At 39.8% G+C, this 22,952-nt stretch overlaps 1 protein-coding gene across 8 annotated transcripts; it reads right to left on the reverse strand.

Moving 5' to 3' along the window:
• Nucleotides 1-756: 756 nt before the first annotated feature.
• DBF4 (DBF4-CDC7 kinase regulatory subunit) lies at nucleotides 757-21,898 on the reverse strand. 8 transcript variants are annotated; one of them, XM_075419406.1, is made up of 13 exons: nucleotides 21,854-21,898; nucleotides 21,225-21,317; nucleotides 18,716-18,894; nucleotides 16,378-16,572; nucleotides 15,105-15,155; nucleotides 14,460-14,529; nucleotides 14,235-14,311; nucleotides 12,703-12,733; nucleotides 12,382-12,427; nucleotides 10,453-10,584; nucleotides 7,745-7,859; nucleotides 7,291-7,415; nucleotides 757-6,086 (listed from the first exon to the last, which is right to left on the reverse strand). In XM_075419406.1, the coding sequence occupies exons 2-13, from the start codon at nucleotides 21,268-21,270 to the stop codon at nucleotides 5,021-5,023; spliced, it is 2,133 nt and encodes a 710-aa protein (XP_075275521.1). In that variant the 5' UTR covers nucleotides 21,271-21,317; nucleotides 21,854-21,898; the 3' UTR covers nucleotides 757-5,020. The 8 variants fall into 8 exon arrangements, with proteins under 8 accessions (XP_075275521.1, XP_075275522.1, XP_075275520.1 ...); XM_075419407.1 differs by lacking the exon at nucleotides 21,854-21,898 and adding an exon at nucleotides 21,745-21,800; XM_075419405.1 differs by lacking the exon at nucleotides 21,854-21,898 and adding an exon at nucleotides 21,463-21,547.
• Nucleotides 21,899-22,952: the final 1,054 nt, after the last annotated feature.

A 22,952-nucleotide genomic window follows, 5' to 3' on the forward strand; every position in this document is an offset into this window, starting at 1 on the left:
TAAATGTGCCCTCTTTTAGTTTAGAGCCATTCTCCCTTGTCCTATCACTACAAACCCTTGTGAGAAGTCCCTCTCCATCCTTCCTGTAGGCCCCTTCAGGTACTGGAAGGCTGCTATAAGGTCACCCTGGAGCCTTCTCTTCTCCAAGCTGAACAGCCCCAACTCTCATAGCCTGGAGAGGTACTCCAGCCCTCTGATCATCTTCGTGACCCTCCTCTGGACCTGCTCCAACACATCCAGGTCCTTCTTATGTTGTGGGCTCCAGAGCTGGATGCAGGACTCCAGGTGGCGTCTCACGAGAGTGGAGTAAAGGGGCAGAATCCCCTCCCTCGACCTGCTGGCCACACTTCTCTCTGGGATTGCCTTGACCCACGTGCAGGACCTTGCACTTGGCCTTGTTGATGGTTCAACAAGCTGAAGACAGGATCAAGACAGGAATTTTAAGTGCACAAATTGCATCTGAAAATACGTATCAGCTCTGAGGAGAAAGTGGCTGGTAAGTTTTGCCCTGTCCTGCTCACACTGCAGTCACACGCTACAGGCAAGACACAAGATTACCTGGAAGCAGCCATTCAATCCTCAAGCAGTTGCCCAGGCAGCACACAATTAGCTTATGAAACTCTGCTGCAGGGTATCGAAAGGACCATGGGTGAGGTGGGTAAAGAAAATGAGAAAGTGCTATTTATAGAGAGAAAATTCAGTACAATAATATGATGTTTCAATCTTTTTTTTTTTCAAAAGCCATAAATCCTTACATTTCAGGCTGCAGCCAGCCTCTACAGTTATTTCAGTTAGACCAAACTGTCCCCGCCGGCACGCTATTTCACAGCTTCTTGTGTCAGTATTTCTGTGAGAAATCATGGCCTTGGGACCGTATTACACCCGCTGCGCGGCAGATACACAGTACAGTTACACACTCATTTCCTGGGTCAGTATATTATACATTTCATTTTTCTCTTGCCATCGCCATTGTCCAGAAACACTTAGGGATTTGGTGTCAAGGTCACACGCGGAGGGTTCACCAGCCCAGCCACCAGCCAAGGCTTTAAGCCCAGTCACTGTGAATGCAGTTTTATCCAGTCTATGGGCTCAGGGCATGTGGTGAGGTGTAGCAGCTTCATAAATACAGTACTTTCTCAGCATGCCAACTCTATTTTGGTCAAACTCTTCACTAACCGTAAGAATAATTTTTAAAACTGTTTTTTGAAATACAGCCCACTAATACAAAGACAAAGGCATTTTGAAAGTGTGTGTGCTAGAAGTGATTAGCCAAGAGAGAGCTGAAAAAGTTTTTACGTCACTCTCCTTGCAAACCTCTCGTTTATATCCCTCTACCATTTGGCTAGGAAAACACTTCTATGATAAATACTGAAGATTAATTCAAAACAGAAGACTTCAATAAATTGCAGAAAACTTCTATATCACATATGTATATATCTGTATCACAATGAAGGAAATCCTGGTCTGCATGGCTGAAGTCCCCTTTTATTGTACACATTGGTTAGAAATCAATGATTTGACAGGCTTAATCCTTCAGAAAAATAATATTTTAATTTATTGATGGCTTTTCCAAGTTTGGGAGATCAGGCAGAGAACGTTGATGTTTACTTCCTAGTCTTACCTCGCTGGGAGCTTGTTGACATTGCTCGGGACCTTGGCAGACGGGCCACCTCTGAGCAGTGAGCTCCTTCCCATCAGGGGGCAGATTTTTTTCTTCTTCCAGAAAAATCACAGAATCATAAAGCCTCTCAAGTTGGAAGGGACCCACAGGTCCAACTCCCTGCTCCTCACAGGACTACCTAAAACTAAACCGTGTGACATCACAGACCAGGAGCTAACACAGAACAATGGTAGCGTCAGTGGATCACCAAAGCATTGCAAGCTTGAGGTGGAACATGGATTCAATCACTTCAATGCACATTGGCAACCCCTTAAGGACAGGACAGATGTTAGCATGCTCAGCGCTCCTCAGCCACCTTTTCCCCGCGTCCAAAAGGGAAGGCCGGCTTTCCAGTCACCTACCCATCGCTTTGCGTCAAGTGTTCTGCAGCAGGATGCTGGGCAAGAGATTACTGCTCGAGGATCCCGCTGCCGCTGGGCATAGGGAAAAAAAAAACAAATCACAGGAAAATCACTTAAATAAGAGAACTTTTATAATGGAGAAGTCTAGGGGATTTTTTTTAATCAGACCTTAAAACAAAGTAGTGTCTGTTCTACACAAGGGTTAAAGCTTTCACTTTTTTGTAACAGTCAAGATTTGGGCGCTTCATTAAAATTTTGAATCCCACATTGTGTGTAAATGTATGCTGCACAGAGTATGGGAATATAGCTCCAAGTTTCTCCACCACGAAAAGGAACCAAGTTGGTATCTTAACAACTGGTTTTGAATAGAATATAAAAATTACCTATAAAAATCCACAGAAAGCCAGACAATCGAAAAATGAAGTGCATTAGAAGAAATTAATGTACTTATAAAGAATGAGTTCAAACTGTGATTATACAATATGTAATTATCACAAAGATGTACTTACAGGTAACATGCACTTCTAATGCTAAACCTTTATTCTAGTGCCTACAGAGGTACTTGTGGTAGTGTTTGTCTGAACTGTTTGACATTTCTCAGAATATCTGCCACAGATTTTGAAAATACTCATTCTCTTCTCTGGGAGGAAGCCAGAGACACAGACAAATGTTACTGTTATTTTTTCAAATAGTAATATAATTACTTGCACACAACATGCTGAATAAATCTGTTTTAGAAATAGTTAATAGCCTTACTGTGGCTTGTGACACTGTCTGCACATGCGACATACAAAGGGGACTCTTAGCACACACGGATGTGACTGGTCCTCTGTAAACAAATCTGCATCAGGACTAGAAGTGGTTTTTGCAACCAGTAGCAGTGATTCTTCTATCTTGTTCTGCATTACAGTGAGCAACCTTCACGTTTTAATGAGAAACCTCTGAGCTTTTTTCCCTTAAGACTCTAAAGCCAGACTCCCATGTCTTTAAATCTCCTCTTTACAGTGCCCGTGGGCGCTAACATGTTCTAATATTGCATCTAATCATATAACATGCAAAACATACACATTGGTTGCCTGATGAATAGACTCACTAACGCTGACTACCTCTCTCCTCAACATTTAACTATTGCAATGATCTTCATCTATATAAATAACCACGCATATACATTCCAGTCAGATGGAGGCCACCACATCGACTAAGGGGAGTCTGTGTCTCGGGGACGCGAGGAGGGAGACGTCAGCAAGAGATACCTACTGACAGATTGTTGCAATCCGTTAGGGGAAAAACACAAGTTTTTCTTAGACTTTAGTGCTGAATCAAAAGCAAAAAAACCCCCACCAAAACCAACAACCAAACCCCCCAAAACAAAAACATTCTCAAGAGAAGCAAAATGGACAAACACTTGTTCCTAAAATAGACTGCGTTCATCCAATCAGAGAGCAATCCTTCTAGCATTGAAGCGTCACTCAAAATGAAGAACAAAGTAATTGCTTCAATGTTCTGATCTAAAACCCCATTCCTAAAACACTATATGCTGTTAAATTACAGGCAAAATATATATAGACATACACAATCAAGATTACCTCCTTCGTAAAATGTTAATTTTGCTCATTTCTGTAATGGCTTTTTATATAATTTTCTTGATTTGAATCCAGAACAGATGAAACTCTGAATCAAGCCAGAAGTGACCAGGAAGACGGAGACCACAAGCAGTTCTTCCCAGACTGTACAGGCAATTACAGAAACAGTGGAACGAGGAATGGCACCTTTAAAGTGACAGCAACGCCCTAAGCAGCCACTTTCATCATTAAGCTCCCAATTCACACACTCTTTGAAAGCAAGTAATTTTATGACATTTTCCTCACCCATTCCTGCACACCAAGGAGTTTTACCTACCTCTCATAGAAAATATCCTGGAAAGGACAGACAACAGCATGCAACGACTGAAAGCACTTTAACCGTAAGAACACTGACAGAGTCAGTTTGAGAATATTAAATGGGCACGAGATAAAAATGCAAACAAGTAATTTATGCAAAAACTAATGAGAGTAACTTCTGCTGGTTTAGATCTCTTGTATGACCTTAAGGCACTTACATTTATTAAGAAAGCTTTGCAATTACCTCCTGTAATTCCATACTCATGCCCTGCACTCATCTACAGATACGGAAATTCTGAAAGAGATCGGCTCTGGTAAAGATTTGCAGTATTAAAAGTACTCTCTGAGTAACCCAATCAGACAGGTGGCCTACTCTGAAAGAAAAATCAAACAAACGACCTGAGTCAATCAGAAACCTATTGGCTGTTTTGTTGTCATCATTGCTGCTCTGTTGTTGTTGGTGTTTGGGTTTTTTTTGAAGTAAAATCAAGTTATATATCTACTGCTTTTCTATTTGCTGAAATACTCAATACAGCCAGTTTTAGTCTAAAAATAAATGTCAGAGTAGCAAAAACAACCGTAACACATGCTTTCCTAATCCTATTTCTTTGTGATTACACAGGTTCCCCAAGACAATTTCAGCAGAAGAAAGCGACTTTTTTTTTTTGCATTCTCTAATAAAGCAGCAGCAGAATGAATAGGAAGAGAAGCAACCAAATCTCCACAAACTATCAGTAGTCCGTAAGTAATGGACCGCCTTATTTACAATGGAACATCCAGTTATTTATGATGTGGATATTTAGAACACACCATAAAATCAGTGACTTTAGAAAATTATTCCATCCAAATGCAGCTGCATCATACTTACTGGTTTTGCCTAGCAATTAATTAAACCCCAACTCTGGAGTCAGAGCCTTTTACTAGCTGTGATAAAGCAGTACCTTTTAAGAAAAAACAAACGAACAGAAAACCTTTGTTTTATTTTTCATATTTACATAAACAGAAATTTTTGCATTAAAAAACTTGAAAACCAAACCATCTGTACATATAATACAGCAATTAAAGTCTCCATGAATAAAATCTTAAATTTGAAAATCATTGTATTAAATAAAGCAGCATTAAAATCCAACAAACTGGGATGAGGATGAAGAGGAAAATAACGACCACATAACATTTGCATTCTGCCCTTCCCATGTATCTTTTGTGCTAGTTGAACCTTTGTTCTCACTGTAACCCGAAAAACCTCCAAATTCTGAGTTTCTTTCACTTGTCTGAAATAATTCCAGTAGGGCCTGCACTGGTGAGCTACAAGAAGTTCTCTTCTCTTCAGGAAGAGACAGTGCATCTGTATACTTTATGCATAACTCTGTATTCTGTTTCCGGGTTTCTCTTTTATTTCTCCCCAAGTAAAGCTTCACTTTTCTGTGCAGCTTTCCAGATGGCGAACTGTGTGCAGTGCTGGCAGCCAGTTCATTAAGTTCTTTGTTTACAGCAGTATCGGATACCTCAGCCTCCAGAATTACGCTGTGCTGCATCTGCTGATGATTATCACATAAACCACGATGTTTCTGGACAAACGTAGGATTGGCATCTGTTTTTTTCAAACACTTTGCTGGTAGAACTACTGCATTATTTAATTTTCGTTTTGGCTGTGATAGGTTTTTGTCTTTTTCACTAAAATCTGTAACTTGAGCATGAGAATATAAAGTACATGTGCCTTCTGGTAAACACTGTAAATTCTTTTTATTTACTTCTGGTTCCAGTATTTCTTTACTGAATGGCTCATAAGCTCGACACACATTCTCTGTATATGCTTTGTCATCTTTCTGAGGGGGTGGTTGTATGAAATTTGATGATACAATAGTCTCTCTTAGGTTTGCAGCACAGGAGCAATCAGTTTTAGTATTTTCATCATTATTTCTGAACTTACTTTTTATTTCTGAAGGTTGTGACAGGTGACAGTAAAGAACTGAACAGACAGATCTAGAAGCAGCGGTAGGTATTGGCACAGAATTTGGTTGTACTTCTGCAGGCTGGCGATCCAGTTTGAGTGCCTGCATTGCCGTATCCTTCCACGAGTAACTTTTCAAAGAAATACGCTGCTTTTTCAGTCGTTCTTTCAGCTCTTCTGGTCTAGTTACCTTTCCAATAATAGGAGAAAAATATCCTGTACTACATTTTGTCCTACAATGAAATTATTTGAAATTATTAACAAACACTTGAAAAAACCATGGATAACATGCAACTGATTCTAGAAAAGCAATTGAACTAACAAAGACATTTTTGTATTTACTTTTAAAGGAAACATGTATTTAGGGTAGCAACACACTATTTCTACAGGAACAGTGTGCCTTACATTTGAATTTGATGTTTTCTCATTGATTTCTGCAGCATATTGTTTTAAAAATACATGAAGTTAGTACTCTAGTACTGTAGTAAATCTCAATTCACAATGATACTAAGAACAAAAGAAGTTAATGAATATAATGCAATGAATATACTTACAAATATTGCACAATATATACTCATAAAATTAGCATAATTATGTATTATTTTCTTGACATAGTATTTCCAATCTAATCACTCTCAGTATTTTTAAATCACAAGAGGAATACAGGCTTGCCTTCATTAGACTATCAGTTGTTTGACTGTTTGCATTTCCTTTGATTTCACTAAGAATATTTTTACTTCTTCAATACCTTTTTCGTTTTTTTAAAGAAATTAGAAAGTTATTCCTTATCTCCCGACTCATTTGCAAAAAATAAGATCAATCCTGAACTGAGTTACTGTTCCAAGTAACAAAGTGACTGGTGCCTACAGTCCAAGTCAGGAAACAAGTCTTCCTTGCCCATTTAAGCTTTTGAGCTACAAAGAAGAAAGGAAAATCTGCTTTCTTTGTGCAGCACAGGAAGGACAGAAGCTAAGAGGCTTAGAGTATAGATAGGAAGATCTAGATTAGACTAGAAAAGGGTTTTCCACTGGCAAGGAGATTAGATTGACTGAGGAGGATAAAATTTGCTGTTCTTCGGCTACTAAGAATGACAGAAAGTTTTCAGAGCAAGATGTCCAGACATTGCTGTCCTTTTGTCAGCAGTATTTTAGTACAGTAGAGCTTGCTTTTCTGAAGCTGAAGGATAGGTAGGACAACTTTTGGCAATTCCTTTCAGTTTCATCTTCCCGCGATGCCATCTGCACTTTTAATTTCTTTTTTTCCTAATTTCTGCTTTATAGAACTGATTTGCCAGGTACAACTACATTGCAAATTTCAGTGATTTATTTCAGACTGAAAAATATTAATTTATTCTGTACCAGATCCACAATTTCAGAACTAAGTATCTTTATGTTCCGTGTCTTAACTCAGAGAGTCTATCTAGAACACGTAACTTACCTTTTTATTTTTTTTGCATCATCTTTGTATTCAACAAACTCATAAACAAACTTCGAGATTATATCATCAACAACTTGATACTGCATGCTTTGTGCAAAATTTTGGTGCTGTTCACTTTCAAGATGCTGGAATTAAAGAAAAAATATGAAACAAATCTAATACTACAGATATGAATATACGAGTCAACAGCATGGCATGGAGCAGTAAGTAAGTACCGTTAATTTATTACCAGTGTCTCCAAGACATGAACTAGTAGTGCCTTCAGCTATCAAACACAGAAGTAGCAATCAAGAACTGAACCTCCAAGGGAAAAAAGTACCCACTTGCTGCTTTTTAGGACATACAGAGTCTTTTAAGACAAAAAAATAGATTAAACTAGCAAGTAGAAACCACTGTTGATACCATACTTAAGAGATACGACTGTATCAAAGCATATACTTGACACTTCACATACTGTTTGTAGATCTTCATATTTCTTCCCGCAACATTCACAATATCCTCTCTTTTTTTTGTCCTTCTGAGGGAGCTGAACAGGAGTTGCACAGTCCTTGTCACTATTTGTTTTGTTTCTGTTAACAGAAGACGTGTTAATGAGTCTCAAATATGAAGCTGAGCTCTATACTTGCCTCTCACAGTATGTTCATTCTTACTCACTGAAAAAAAAATAACCTCCCCCTTATTTCCCCTCAAGCTTTTTACATTATGGTTGTCAATGCTTAGCAAAAACAAAGAGAGAAAAATTATGCTTTAATGAAAAAAACGTATTTTCTGCAAGAAGACAGGCAGACCCATACACTATTATGTAAGCATAAAACATCCAGGTTAGTACACATGTACTACTATCACTGACTCAGAATAAACAACACAAAATTGCCCAACAAAAATATCTCACTTGACAAACCAAAGGTCATATTGAAATCTCTGTGCATAGCTGATAAAAGGAGGTTTGTTAAAATCAAAATTAGAATGAAAAGTAAAAAGCTTTCTAGCATCTCATCAACTGTTAGTATTTTTGATGCCAAGAAAACACGCAGCAAAAACACTCAATTGAACAGACGACCTCTCATTCTTTGGTAAAAGTAAAGAACAGTCACACTTGTTGGTTATATACAGGTTTTGAATATGCTGACCAAACGCCATTTTGTCCTGTTCTTCTAGGTACAGTCTAAGTGGAAATACGAGGAAATGAACCTCAAGCTCTTCCTGGAGATTAAAACACAAAGAGGTTTTCAATAGCTACTACTCCATGACCTTCAGAGTCCTCATCTGGGGAAAGCTACTGTTTGCTGCAATTCACTATTAAACCAAAGGATCATATGCTAGCGGTAAAGCAAAACCATCGATCTCCGCTTCCCTTTTACTTCAGAGGAATAGTGCCATCTCCCTGCCTAGCCAAAAATCACCCTGACAGACTTTAGCAAGTATCTGCATAGATGCAAGCTCAGAACTTTACATCAAAAAACCTGTCCTGAAAAATCTCTAACTTACAAAGCAAAGCAATGTATAGCTCTGCATAAGGGTACAGTGTTTTCAACAATCACCTTCAATCAACAAGTCCAAACTGGTAACACCTGCCCCAGCTTTTCTTGGGCCCCACCAGACAGGCTCTACCTAACTGTGTACTTTTACTATTACACTAGCCTTGTCACCTTTCCTCTTCAGAACTGTAAAAATCACAGAGAACCACTAAAGCAGGATATAGGCAACAGAATTTATCATCTGAAGATTGAGTAATGTCTGCAGGTCTTGCCCAATGCAGAAGCAAACAGAACTGACAACTTCGCTTCAACAAGCTGTTCTCCCAGATGGAGATAAAACAAGTGAGCACTCCCCCTTCTCTCTCCTGAAACTGACATTCCTCACCTTTACCTATTGAGTACGAAATAAACTCCCACCTAAGTACCTCTTTGGCATGTGTCAATCTGAAAGATTAAATAGGAATATTCAAACATAACTCCTGAAATTTTTAATATATCATATTCCTTAATCCATATAAATGAAAGGAATATCGCCTATTTTTTTCTTTTTTTTCATGCTTTGAAAAAAATGGGCCTTTCTAAACTCCTCTGAAGAGACATCATCAGAAATTGCCTTATTATTGCAAGGGTTACTGCTGTATTAGAGTTGCTTTGCTTTTTCATACTGCTACGTTCATTGCAAATAAAAAAATTTAAAAAAATTCATCATGGCAACATCTGCCAAAAACCTCCAGCATTATAATAATGGTGAAGACTGGACAGAACCTGAACAGTGGAGAAGCTATTTTGTAAAGAAAACAAGTATCACACCTAAATAAGTCTTAGACTTCAAGGACAAAAAAAGCAGCAGAAGTTACTAGATACAGAAAGTTCTGCGTATAGCAAAGCTACCTTTCACCTAAATATCTTTATTCTCTCACATGGATCCATTTTAGAAGTCAATGAAAGAATAGTTAATACTCCACATATGCTAGGTAGAAGCAGCTCAAAACGATAGCTTGATTCACCAAAAAACAGATAATTGAGCCTTCTAAGTACTTTCAAATCGTAAAATTGATTTACCAAAAGTTCTAACTGCATCTGGAGTGCTCGAATAGAGCCTGAATGCCAAAAAGTATCGTATAGACACTTGCTGTAAGACCAACTGCAATGCTACTGGGCAGTTGGCATCCACTTTTCATCTCTGAAGAGCGAAGGCAATATTTGCAGAGTCTAATTTCTACAAATTAGACTTTATCAGCAATGACTTTGCACTATGACTGAATATCACTGTTTTAAACATTTTTAACTGCTTACTTTAGCACTATACTGACAAATACAGATAAAGTCTTACGAAATCCGCTTCTTGTAAAATACTTACTGGATGGCATCCAAGATGAGGACAAAGAAACCAGTGGCAGAAAGGAAAAAAATATCTTATGCTGACCCACAGTGATAGGAGAAGGCCGCATTTTTGGATGTATGCATCTGTATGTCCAAAAAAAGGACTAAAGACAAGATAAAGAGGGCACAGAAAGACAGACAGACACCAACAGTTACAGTGCAGCAAATACATCAGATGAGACATGGATATTAGTATTAAATACACACAAAATCAGAAGCAGAGCAATTACTGTAGAAAACAGTTATTTTAGAGAACTGCCCTCTCCCCTATTCACACCCCAATAACAAGTCTTCAACAAACCTCTGTTTAGACTGAGTTTGCTTTTGACCAGAAGGATGCTTCTTATCCACCTCAAACGGACTAAACGGTTTTGGAACACAGTAGTTCAGAACCGGAAAAGTGGGTAACTGCAGATAAAACGGTCGGTAGTGGCTGTATCAGACAAAACAAGTGCATTAGAACCATCAGAAATGGAAAAACAAGTTCACAGCAAAAATTACAATCAGGTCAAAAATCTTCAAAAGTGTTTCTCTTTTACATATAAGGTACACAGAATGCTAAGCAGATAAATATCCTAGAACAAGACATTCCTTCCTATAAACTTGATACTTTCTCATAATAGATTGGCCTTGAGTTTCCATAGCTGTTTACCATTCCCTGGGCTATGGCTTTCATGCCCATTTATTGTTGGGAGTTGGGTAACCAATAAAACCAAGAACAATTTGGATGATGGTGCATCTGTGTTCCTGAGAAGCAGCTATAGCAGTTCCTAACATCCAAGGCATTAAGGTTTGGGTTTTCTTTTTTCCATTTTACCATTTGCTTCCTTTTTGACAAATTTTAATCAATTCACCATTCAAAATATAAACCCTAACCTTTTCGTTTTCCAGAAATATGTTTTTCCTGCACACCACTGTACTCAGAGAGATCAGAACTAGCAACCATACCAGCAGTCTGAATATATTAAAAAATGTTTAAAATAGGGCATGCCAAAAGTTCACATACTGAATCATTTGACTGAAATGCTGATGCCAGAGTTCAGTCTGATTTTTTTCTCCACATTACTATTATAAGCTATCCAGGCAGAAGAAAAACTGCAAGTCTGGAAAACATTCCTGGGACAGCTAAGCATCTTGTTCTGCTTCTGAACTGTTACTTACGTTGCATAAACTTTTAAACATTAAAAAACATTGTTTATGTTACATAAACATTTAAAAGTGTTTCAGGTGTTTAGTACACAGCTATATTCAGAAGTCACACATATTTATTGTACTTACAGCTGTGTTTGTCCAATTCTCCCCACTATCCTCATGTCCCTCATACCTATTTCACCAACTCACACTGTAAGGCCAGGTTTAGAACTCTCTTTAACTCAGGAAAGTGTCAAAGAAATCAGGTCAAAGAATTGGGAGCTCACAAACATGATCATAAAGCAGAAGTCAGTTAAGAATATAAAGGTGCAAAACATGCTGTGCACAACTGCACTTTTTTATAATCCACTGTTCTCCCAACTTCTGGCAAAACGTATTTCCTCACACAACCAGGTCTGACTGATTACAGGACCAGAAAGATGTGAAAATTTTAAAGGCTGGAAATATCAGATTTCATGCTACTGTGGATATTGAAATCAGGTTAATAGCTTTCCCCCCCACCTTTTAAAAAGAAATGATTGAACAGGAAATTAAACCTAATTTCAAGGGATGATTTTAGCTATCACAACTTCCCTTTCCTTACATCGAAACAGTCTCTGCCGGAGATGAATGTTATTGAGTTGGGACTCAACTCTAAATAATAACAGGACTGGAATTCAGTAAACAAAGTTTTACTGGCCTTTAGGACTACAGGATTTGGATCTACCAAAAGATGACAAGGTTCAAAGCTTCCGGGTTTCCTCTTCATTCATATGGCCCTTGGCAGAAAGCAATCCAAAGAACCCAATCTCATGACCTACAAACTGGAGCTACATATTAACTTTCCACTTCCATCACCCATTGCAAGTATTCCCTACTATACTACTACTTGCTCAATCTCATTCAGCGGCTAAACACAGACACCTACCTAGAGCATGCAGATATGAAAATTTTGTATTTTATTGTAATAAGAGGACAGTATGCCTGGCATCTAAAGTCAGGAAATTGAAATCTGAAGGCCATTTCCTCAAGGCATACTAAATGTTTCTGAATTACTCAGTTTGAGAACCACATGACAAAGTATGATGAGAACACTTACCGACTTCTATCTTCCACCTTGACAAACAGATTTTTCAGTCTACCTGCTCAAGGAGGGAGAAAAGGAAATTAAAAGAGAAACACCTTTCTTCATTAGGCAAGTTACTCCAGTAGTCAAATAAATAAGCAGACGTTATTTTACAACTCATTATGTACACCTTTTGACAAACTCCTGATTTGCATGAAGTTTTTCTACATGCTTTTCTTAGACATTTGAATTAGAATACAGCAGCACACTTGACCACAGGAGAACTGTAGTACATTTTTAAGCATTCTGGAAATAAGGCAAAACAGAAACCTCTACAAATATTGAAATACTTACTTCTTGACTTTTGAGCAGTAACTTGTTTTCCCTATTGAAAAAAAGAGGGAAGTTATAAAACCCCTGTGAATATTATTCTGCTGTGTATTATTAGCTGTAGCTAATTTCAAGTTATGAGGGTCTCCCATTGTTAATCATGACTTCATACACAGTCACGATAAAATCTGCAGGAAACTAAGCTCATTACTACTTCAGAAATATGGTGACGTTTCCCAAATAAATATTTATTTCTACACTGCAAAAATAAGTGTTCTCCTTGAGACACTTCAACTCAAAAAACAAACCAAAACCAAACAAAAAATCCACACAGGTAAATCTATACACTTACTCTCTCTCCTCCCCCAAAATACCTTGTCATGGCTGAAAGTTGATTCTTAAATACGGATAACATTTTTACAACACTTTATAAATGCCAATTAACTACAAACTGTAAAATATCACCAAAAACTGCAGATCATTCTCCAATTAAAACAATTCTTCTCATTTGAATGGATTTACACAGGTGTGAGAGGTTTTTTTAAGCAATTAAGATTAAAATTAAAACCAGTATATTGTCTTCAGAAAAGAGTAAAGTCTACATTCGAGCATCAGCTGTTAGCTGCACTTGATCCTGGTGAAGTTACAAACTTGTATTTTACACTACTTGCGAAAAAATCCCACCTTGCTATCCAGGAATACCGATACACTGATGATTTAGCAGAGGATTTCATGTGGCCTCAATAATTAGCCAATACTGCATTCCAAAACAACGTAACATACACTAGACAGTATGTTTCCATTTACTTATCACAGATCCCCACCCGGACTAGCTAATTGTACAACTTTGTGTGTTTAATTAAAATCACAGAGCAACTGCAGACAGAGTGCACAAGCAGCTAGAACAGTTTCCATGTCTCACTATATCATACACTAAAATCCGGAAAAATCAGGATTTCACATGCCAACTCCACACTATTGGCAGAATACCTCAAAGATGCTTTATGCTAGTTCTTTAAAAGACTACAAAGGGAAAGGTGCAGAGTTGAGTAACTGACAGAGATTCCCTAGAGACAGCTTCTTCAGGAAATGTAACTGTGATTCTTCAAAATGGTCCATCAAAAGGAACAAGTTTCTAATCACTGTGTCGTTAGGGAATATTATATGAGGCAACTTGACCACAATCTATACCACACTAAAACCAAGCTACATTTTAAAAAAATTATTATTTTTGAGGCAGACAGAATGGAAATTTCTTATAGTTCAGTACTTCTGACTCTTAAGATATAATTTTCAAGAGCAAAGGTCTACACACGATTTAATGCTACTACAGAATTTATTTTTGAGTAATGCTGAAATGTATCGCTAATACTTTCTATTTTTCAAAGACTGTTTTTAAATCAATTCATAAAACATACTGGTCTGTGAAAACTGGACATGAGCAAGACTTTATTAAAATAAAAGCTGTAAGCTTCACAGTAGGTAGTATTTAGTACACCTGTGTTTTCTGTTCATGAAACAAACGGCATTTTCACAAATGGCAAGGAGCCACTTACCACATCTTTGAAAGAACTGCCTGATCTTTTGATTAGGTAGAGCTCCTTTTTCTTTTGTTCAATGTAATTCTTAACATCTGGCAAAAAGAGAGAGAATTAACCCAGTTGAGTTTATTTTTCTATGCTTGAAGTAATTTTTCATTTTTAATATTTTGAATTCAACAAAAGAATAATTAAATGAATGTTATAAATTCAAGTCAGGCTTTATCAAGCAAAAATATTTACCATCTATATGAAGTATCTTCACTCCCCAACTCAAAGCACTGGATAGTATGCTACCAGAGGGGATTAAGTCCTGCAAACAAAAAATTATATTAATAATTTTAAGCAATATATGGTAGATTGTGTAAAAGAATATATACTACAACAATATATACTGCTACAAATATACTACAACATGTAATATGAAAGCTGAGATTAAAGCACAGATGCTTTGCTTCTTGCCAGAAGACTATCATTCTCCCCAACTGACTTTTCCATCTCCATCTCACAGCACTTCACCATCAAAAGATCGTATTTAATCTTCCATAAAGCCAAAACACTTCTCTACTATCACGTTTTATAGTAAGCTTTGAAGACAGTGAATTTACACATTTACTTTAACTTCACAAGCATCTCTCAAGTACTGCCTGTAATAGTAATCCTGATGAATTATAATACTGGTCATAAGACTCTCTAGACTTTCAATTCTTCAGAAAGTACCAGAAAGCATGACCTGACAGTTTTACTTTGGACAATCCCTCGGCTTCTGCTTGAACATTCCACAAGGGACCTCTCTTAGACAACTAAGAACACTCTTACTACTGCTTATTTTCTAGAACAGTAAAACCAGAGTTTCTCAGGCACAAATTCGTTGGTTACTTGGCTTACCTGCTCTTTGATTGCTTTTTCAACTAAGGATTTTCCTCTGCTCATACGTACCTATATTAAAACAGAAAAACATTTGTAGCAAGTTAGAACTCATTTCAAAAAAACAAAAGGTAAGACAATTTACATTGTCGATAACAAACACTTATTTTAGCTATAATAGTCTCCTCTTGTTTACTGTACTGCTATTTTTCACTAATTCGCATCTTCCCCACAAGGTTAGGGTTGATACAGTTGGAGGGAGGTGGTGAAAAGAAAAAACCCAGACCCAACACATAGTTGTTTTCGGCCAAAGCAGGTCACTGCATGGCTAAAGCAATGTTAGCTCTGGAACAACACAGGTGGTGGGAATAAGCAGCCAGTGGCACATGCCAAAAGATGAGGTTTCATCAGCTGAACTCGTGCCAAATTAAGCTAACAGTCACAAATACAATCATAGCCTCCGTCTTATCCCCTTCTCTTCTATGACTGGTGCATCTCCCTTTGTACAGTATGCTGTTTTTTCATAATAAGCATGCCTTTACGTATCCAGGTTATTTGCAATATGAGGTGATTTCACCTGCAATGCAAAGACCAACCCACAGACTGGCTCACAGTCACGTTTCTAAATAAGTACCATGTATATAGTACAGCTAGTTGTTTCCAGCTGTATTTTGAACGGATGCAAGACTTGCCCATGGAAGAAATTTCACGTAAACCTGCACAAATTCAGATACTAACTTCTGCAATTAATGTGATCCTCTAAGAAAGAGCTCAGAAAAACTGAATATTCATCATGTTCCATTTTAATTATTTCCTTGAACTACTATCAACAACTGCTTCTGTAGATATCTGCATCAACAACATCACAGCAGCCAGACATTAACAGGCTGTGTTGCTAAAGAGACAGGAACCACTGGATGCCATCGCAAGCCTATCCATATTGATCCAGCTGTCAAACACAACAATGTCAATGTTTTGATTACAAGGCAGGGATACTATCTTAGAACAGATTTTAGCATAGTCTGTTTATTTTCAGAAAAAAGCTCGGGTTTTTTTAATTAGGTTTTGAAACTTTGCTTAATCAGTTTGAGTTAGTTAAGTTTAACCAGTTAGCCTGAACCAGCCTAAAAGTATGTTTGATCTGTTAAAACAACCAAACCACAACAAAAAAACCCCACCACCTTATTCACCCAAGGAACTGTTGCCATCTTCAGGAAACAAAATAGGAGAAAAATTTTAAAAGCATATCCCATGGGTTGTACATGATTTGCAGTATTATTACTAAGAAACTTACTGTATCTACTATCTTAACTGAACTTCCATCACGTTGATCTTTTCGGTTGCTAGGATGAGGCGAACTATTTCCTCCATTACGTGCAGATTCTGGGCTAGGAACAGGAGAAATCTGACCAAGAGTCGGTGCAAATTTTGCCTCTTTTTTAGTAGACACCAGATAGCTGATATCTTTACTAAGAAAACTCTCCACTCTCTAAATATAAAGATATAAAGCAAGTAATGATTTCAGGACAATAAATCCGTAACTGAATTTTACATTGCATACTTTAAAGAAAAGTAACAAAACTTCTACAGTAATGCAAATTCCAAAAGATTGAATTAACAGGACGATATTTTCTGAAGATCTGGACGATAATTACAATGAAGCTGTAGTGGCATTTTACCGGTCACAAATCCTAATTTCAATTTCTTAATTTTGTAATCTCTATCAAAAGAGCTTTGCTTTGTTTCGATTATTATTACTCTTTGAACTCTCTAGCTGTAATACTTTCCAAATAGAAGAATTCAAACACTGCATTGAGAAATAACGGAGTAATTCAAGGAAAATGAGTTTATAGAATTTTAGATAACAAAAAATACACAGAAACATTCAGCTAAACTTTAAGGCATACGTATGCAAGTGTAATTCACAGTTTGCAAGAAGCTATAAATTCACAGAGTTTAAAACCAGCAGAAAAACTTCAGGATAGTTACCATGATTCACACCTGCAGTATTCGTAACACCTCTCAAAAATGTGGAAGACTTCACAGAATCACCGAATGGTAGGGGTTGGAAGGGACCTCTGGGGATCACTAGTCCAACCCCCCTGCTGAAGCAGGGGCACCTAGAGCTGGTTGCACAGGACCACGTCCAGGCGTGTTCCGAGTATCTCCAGAGAAGCAGACTCCACAGCTGCTCTGGGCAGCCTGTTCCACCGCTCTGTCACCCACAAAGTAAAGAAGTTTTTCCTCATGTTCTTAACTAGACATCTTTCCTCTGGCTTAAGCAGATTCATAATATTTTCATACTCAGCAAGACAAAATATGTGGTTGTCCTATGCTTATTCTCTTCCATTTTGGTCCTTCAGTCTTTCGTTACCAACCGCTGAGTGATTATCAACTCTACTTGCCTTATTATTTCTTGCCATTTTACATATTTTCCTCTTCTCTACCAATCAGTAGGGAAAACACAAATCACACAGGCACCAAGCTTGAAACTGCCTTCCAATTCTGCTCTATGTACCTCTTACAGAATTGGGACACAAAGAGAGGCACTTTTGAGTGCACTCCACAGAAGTAACAAAGAAACACATGTGGTAGTTGATCCCGAAAGTGCTAGGCACCTCAGATTTAGGCACGTGCTCTGCAGAATAAAACAGAAAGACTTCCTTTTCAGTCTTTGACTTGCAACCTTATCTTCCACACATGAATTCCTAAAATTCTGTTTTAGAGAGAAAGACAAAAGATAACGTGCACTAATTTAATGCTACATCTAAAGAGATGCATTTAACTTGAAACCTCATTATTGCTTTTCCTTGCCCCTACTATAATTTCAGACAGCATCTTGATTTACAAGCGTCAATTTCATAAAACTACTCAGTGCTCCTCTGAGGTCACAGTAGTATTGCCAATGCAATTTTCAAATTAGCTAGCAATTTAAGCAGACCCCTTCTGCCTCTGTGGTTAACAATACTTTAACTACCAAGATTCATCCATACTAATTCAAAATATTCCACTTTAAAGTGGACTAAGTAATTGCACTGCTTGTGTATTACTGTGATATTCTGTACTTGCTCGTATCAAAGTGTTTCTTCCATACAGAAGAGAGATTTAGGGGAAAAAAAAAATTAAGATGCTTATAAAATTTATGATTGAAGTAAGACTAAAAATACTCATTAACACACTGTGCACAAAGTACTTAATGAAGTTACTGACATTTAGTAAGCATATGCAAAACACTTCCTCTAGTCTCTTTCAGATTTAGCTGAACAACTTTAGTTGTAACACATAAATGTGTCAATATAGTCTGAAGCAGCAGGAAAAAAAAAATCACCTTAAACGAAACTTCTTAAATTTGGATAAAATTTTAAGAATATGAATAATCAACTGAAAGCAAACCTTTATAATCAACATTTTCATTACATTTAGCAAAGCAGCTTCCAGAAAAAAAACCACAAAATAATTTGGTGATAAGCTAATTGTTCATATTAAACATTACAACAGACGTAAAAAATTAAAATCCTGTCACATACAAAATACAAGTAACATTAAAATGCAGTCACAAAGAACATGTAAAAGGTATTCCACATGTGCAGGTTTTCTTCCAGGTTCGTAACAGTTTCTGCTCATTAACTTACCCCTCCCAGCTCTTTGAGGTCCTTTCCTATTTTTTCAGAGATCACATTTGATGGAATATCGAGGTAAAACACCTTCCCAGTGAGCGGCTTATATTTAAGCTTCTCTGGTTTTCCTGTATCTTTTTTCACATTCTTCAGAGAAGATCTTATCTTTTCTGTTTTTGCTTGCATTCCATCTGCTGCAAAAAGAAAAGCGAATTCAAACAGGACTGTGTTTTGTGAACTGTGTTTATTTTTTTCCTTTCAAAAAGGAAAACTCATAAATGATGGAAATGGACAAGGCAAGCTTCCATGCAATACAGAACTTTTAAAAAACAGCTACATGTTAAACATGTCAAAACCAGGGCATGAATAATAATGCAACATATAGCTCTTAGAAGTTTCCTCTTAAAATCATATCCTAAAATGGACTTTTTATTTCATTTGCTATACCATGCCATCAGTTTTCTCAGCCAGCTTGGCAAGTATTTGCTATCTCTGTACTGCAGTATAGACACTACCTGCAGTGTCACTGATAATCACAACACCATTTTAGAACAGAATCTGTCTCTCCTTCATCTGAAACAAAAAGGTTTCATGTAGACTTATTAGAACAAAAAATGGTCAAAAGTAACTGAAACACCAAAAAATGCAAGACCTAGATCCTACTCTTTATCTGAATTTTGAGCACCCACCTGAGATGTAGGAAAACTAAGCTCAAAGTTCAGAACCATTCTGGGTGTGACCACTCTTTCTGTCCCAGTGAATTTTATTCTCAAACTATGAAACCACATACAGCAATGAAACTGCGCTGATGAACTTCCCTGATGCTCAACACAGAGCTATCCACACAGGCCCAACTGCTAGACTAGACATTCAAATAAGCAAATTAATAAACTCAGTCTGCTTGAGAAATAAGCCTCATTTCTCAAGGGAAATCTTGGAGAGTGGTAGAGTTCTACGAGAACATCTGCTTACCACTGAGTAGTAAGCAAAAGAGGAAAAAATAAAAATTGCTAAGAAACAGAAAATAAAACGCGTAATTTTATTATGCCACTGTATAAATGCAGGACTCTTCTACATCTTAAATACAGCCTGCAAGAGTGACAAGGACGGTCAAAGGCATGAAGAACAACCTTGCAGATTACGACTTTGTCAGTTTGTAAAGTAAGGATTCAGAGGAAAAAGAATATTGATATTAAAAAATATATCTAGAAGAATATAGAGAGAACAGCTAAACAGCCTATTCCAGTAGAAGAGCTATGAGGCCCCATACAAAACTAGGAGTCAGGTACAAAATGAAAAACAGCAATATATTCTCCACGCAACAGGGCAACCCTGTGTAGTTTGCTGCCAAAGTGTGTTGTTGACACTAAGATGTGATTTCTAGGGGAGGCTGCACAAGTACAAGCAAAAGGAATACTTTGAGCAGTCCTAAGTGCACAGCAGTGACATGCAACTCATGAATTCCCTGTAGCTAAACATAGCTGTATAAAATTGTTAGGTGAAAGCAATTATACCTTCTCTGTTCTTACATACTTCCACAGGAATCCATTTACAACTAATGACAGAAACATCCAAGACTTGCACAGTTAGTTTTACATTGTCTTTTCTTCCTCACCGACTGACACCCTACTTCTAGTTGCTTCTCTTCTGTAGAAGCTCAAAACAGACAATGAGGGCTGCTGCAGGAAGTGAGCCGGCCTCTTCTGGAGACAAAAAGCCAACATGCAAACCAGTCCCTCTGTCATGTATTCTCTCCCTCCCTGAAACAGTCTTAGATGGGAGAGGGAGCAGGACACCACGCTGTGAGATTCTGTGAGTAATGCTTACAAACACATAGAAGTGAAGCAGTCAGCTTTGTAGCATCTAGGAGACCAAAAGAATTAAAGAAATGGAAAAACGTGGAGGCTTAGGATAGTGTAACTGATTCAGAATCTAAACAGAAAAGCCAGATGATAAGCAGGTGTGCAAGTGAAATTCTGTAGATGACCAGGGCTCAAATACGGTGTTATACGCAGCACACACATGTGATGGCCGGGGCAGCTCAAAAATTAACACACCGAATACTGAAATTAATATTGGGAAATACACATTAAACTTCTTAGGGATAATCAAAAGCTCGGAGTGAGTCAGTAGCGCCGCAGCAGAGTTTCTCTGGCAGCGCGGCGGCATTCGAACACCCCGGCCCACGGCACCGAGCCGGCCTCCCGTGTGCGCTCCGGGCACCAGCAGAGACCTGCCTGGGTGCAGCTGTCCGCACGGCAGCGGCCTAGCCAATTCCCACACAGCCGCTGGCCAGCTGCCTTCCCAGTTTAATTCCCCGAACCGCGCAGAGGTGAGCCGGGCTGCCCACCACCGGCACAGCCGGCCCAAGGCGTGCCCACCGCCAGCCTGACAGAGGCCTCAGCCCGGCACCAGGCCGACCGCGGGCCCTCAGAACGGGAGCCAGGGAGGCGGCACCAGGCCTGCACCCCGCTACCCCAGCAGCAGGTCCCCCCCGGGCCACCCCTGGCGACCCGCCGCTTACGGGGACGCGCTCCTCCGTCGCCGACCTCCGCAGCGCTCGGCTTCATCTTCCCGCGCAGTCACACCCCGCTCTCCTCTCCGCCCGCCGCCATACCTGCGGGGGGGGTTGCAGCAGAGCCGCTAAGCTCCCCGGCACGCCGCGGGGCCAGCCTCCCTCCCCCGGCGGCTCCCGGCCCTCCCGTCCCGCCGCAGCTGTTGGGGCCGGAGCGGGTCGCCGGGCCGGGCCGCGCCCGCCTCACCAGGGTTTCCCGCCTCCGCCGGCCGCAGCCCGCCGCGCGGGGCCTCGCTCCTCCTCCCGCTTCGCCAACGGAAGCCGAGCGCAGGCGGGAGGAGCGGCGAGGCAGGGTGGGGGGTCCCGGCCGGTACTGCGGGAGGAGAGTTGCCACCCCCCTCCCCTGCCCGCCTCTCCCCGCCTCAGGGACCTCTGCCCTCCCCAGCAGGAACCCCGGGGAAGAGTCCCCCCGCCCGGCCCCGGCAAAGGGGTGGGGGCCTTCCGAGGAGTAGCCGCCCCGTTCAGCGACCTCCCGGCTCAGGAACATCCGTCACGCCGGGGAATTAACCGGGCTCAGCGTCCCCCGCCCCGGGGCTCTCCCTCCCTCCCTTCCTTCCTGGGGGCATTCCCCGGCTCACGAATAGGTCGGACCGCCGGCCCGGCTTCACGGTCTGCGGCTGTGCTGGGGTACTGGGAGCGGGAGGGGGAAAAGAAGCAGCAGCCCAGTGGTGGGTGAGAGAGGATAAACTGGGCGGGTGGGTAATTCTGGTAAAAGGCGGGGGGGGGGGGCAGACATTTTAGGGATGATTTTCCTGTCTCCGTTCAAGGTAGCGGTGTCCAAGGGAGAACTGCACTGCACTGCAGTGCGCTGTTGCCTCGTGAGGTGCGGGGGTGCCCCGGCCGGTGACGGGCCGGGCTCCAAGTAAAAGAGGCCCGGGGGCCGCACATGAGGAGCGTGAGGCGGTTGCACCGGAGATCCTCGCTCTCCGCCTCAGCACGCACACGGCACCAAAGCACAAGAGGGTCACGAAGGCTGCGTAGATTGGGATTTAAAATCCCTGTTTCCACAGTTTCTGTGGAAGTCCAGGAGTGCGGAGTGTGTGGGTGGTGGAAACCCCTTGCACCCGTGGGGGCTGGACTGGACGAGCTTCAAAGGTCCCTTCCCACCCAGACCCTCCTGTGACTCTGTGATGAGCGGCTGGGGCCTGGCCGAGGATGCTCCGCGTTCGTATTGCAGAAGGCTTTGCCTCTGGAGGTCACAGCCTGGTTGCTGCTTATAAACGCATTGGATATGCTGTTCTGGAAAGCAGAGTTGTTATCAAATAAGTTTTTAGAAAGTATTGAAAAAGGCAACTCCCCCAGGTTAGTAGTAGTTACCAGAAGAGGTGAATCTTGTTCTACGCAGCTGAATCTTTGTTATCTTTTCTGTGTAACTTAGTGTAAATAGCAAAACATAGTGTTCCTGTAGATCAAATAAAAGGCTTAGAACACTGCAAACGAATAAAGTCACGACTGCGCTGATGCCTGACATGTATTTCAAAGGATGCACCTTAATTTAGGATTTTGTGTCCTGTCTTTTGTTTTCTTCCCCTTCTGTCCTGCCTAGTTACAGATACTGGGAATATATAAGCTTCTTATTTTTAGATACTGTGAGTACATTCCTAAGGTATTGTAACTTTGCTTATGCAGCCATACAGCAGGATTTCTTCAAGGAACTGATATTTAATGGTAGCATTA

Source organism: Opisthocomus hoazin, chromosome 4 (genome assembly GCF_030867145.1).
Source record: "Opisthocomus hoazin isolate bOpiHoa1 chromosome 4, bOpiHoa1.hap1, whole genome shotgun sequence".
NCBI lineage: Eukaryota > Metazoa > Chordata > Aves > Opisthocomiformes > Opisthocomidae > Opisthocomus > Opisthocomus hoazin.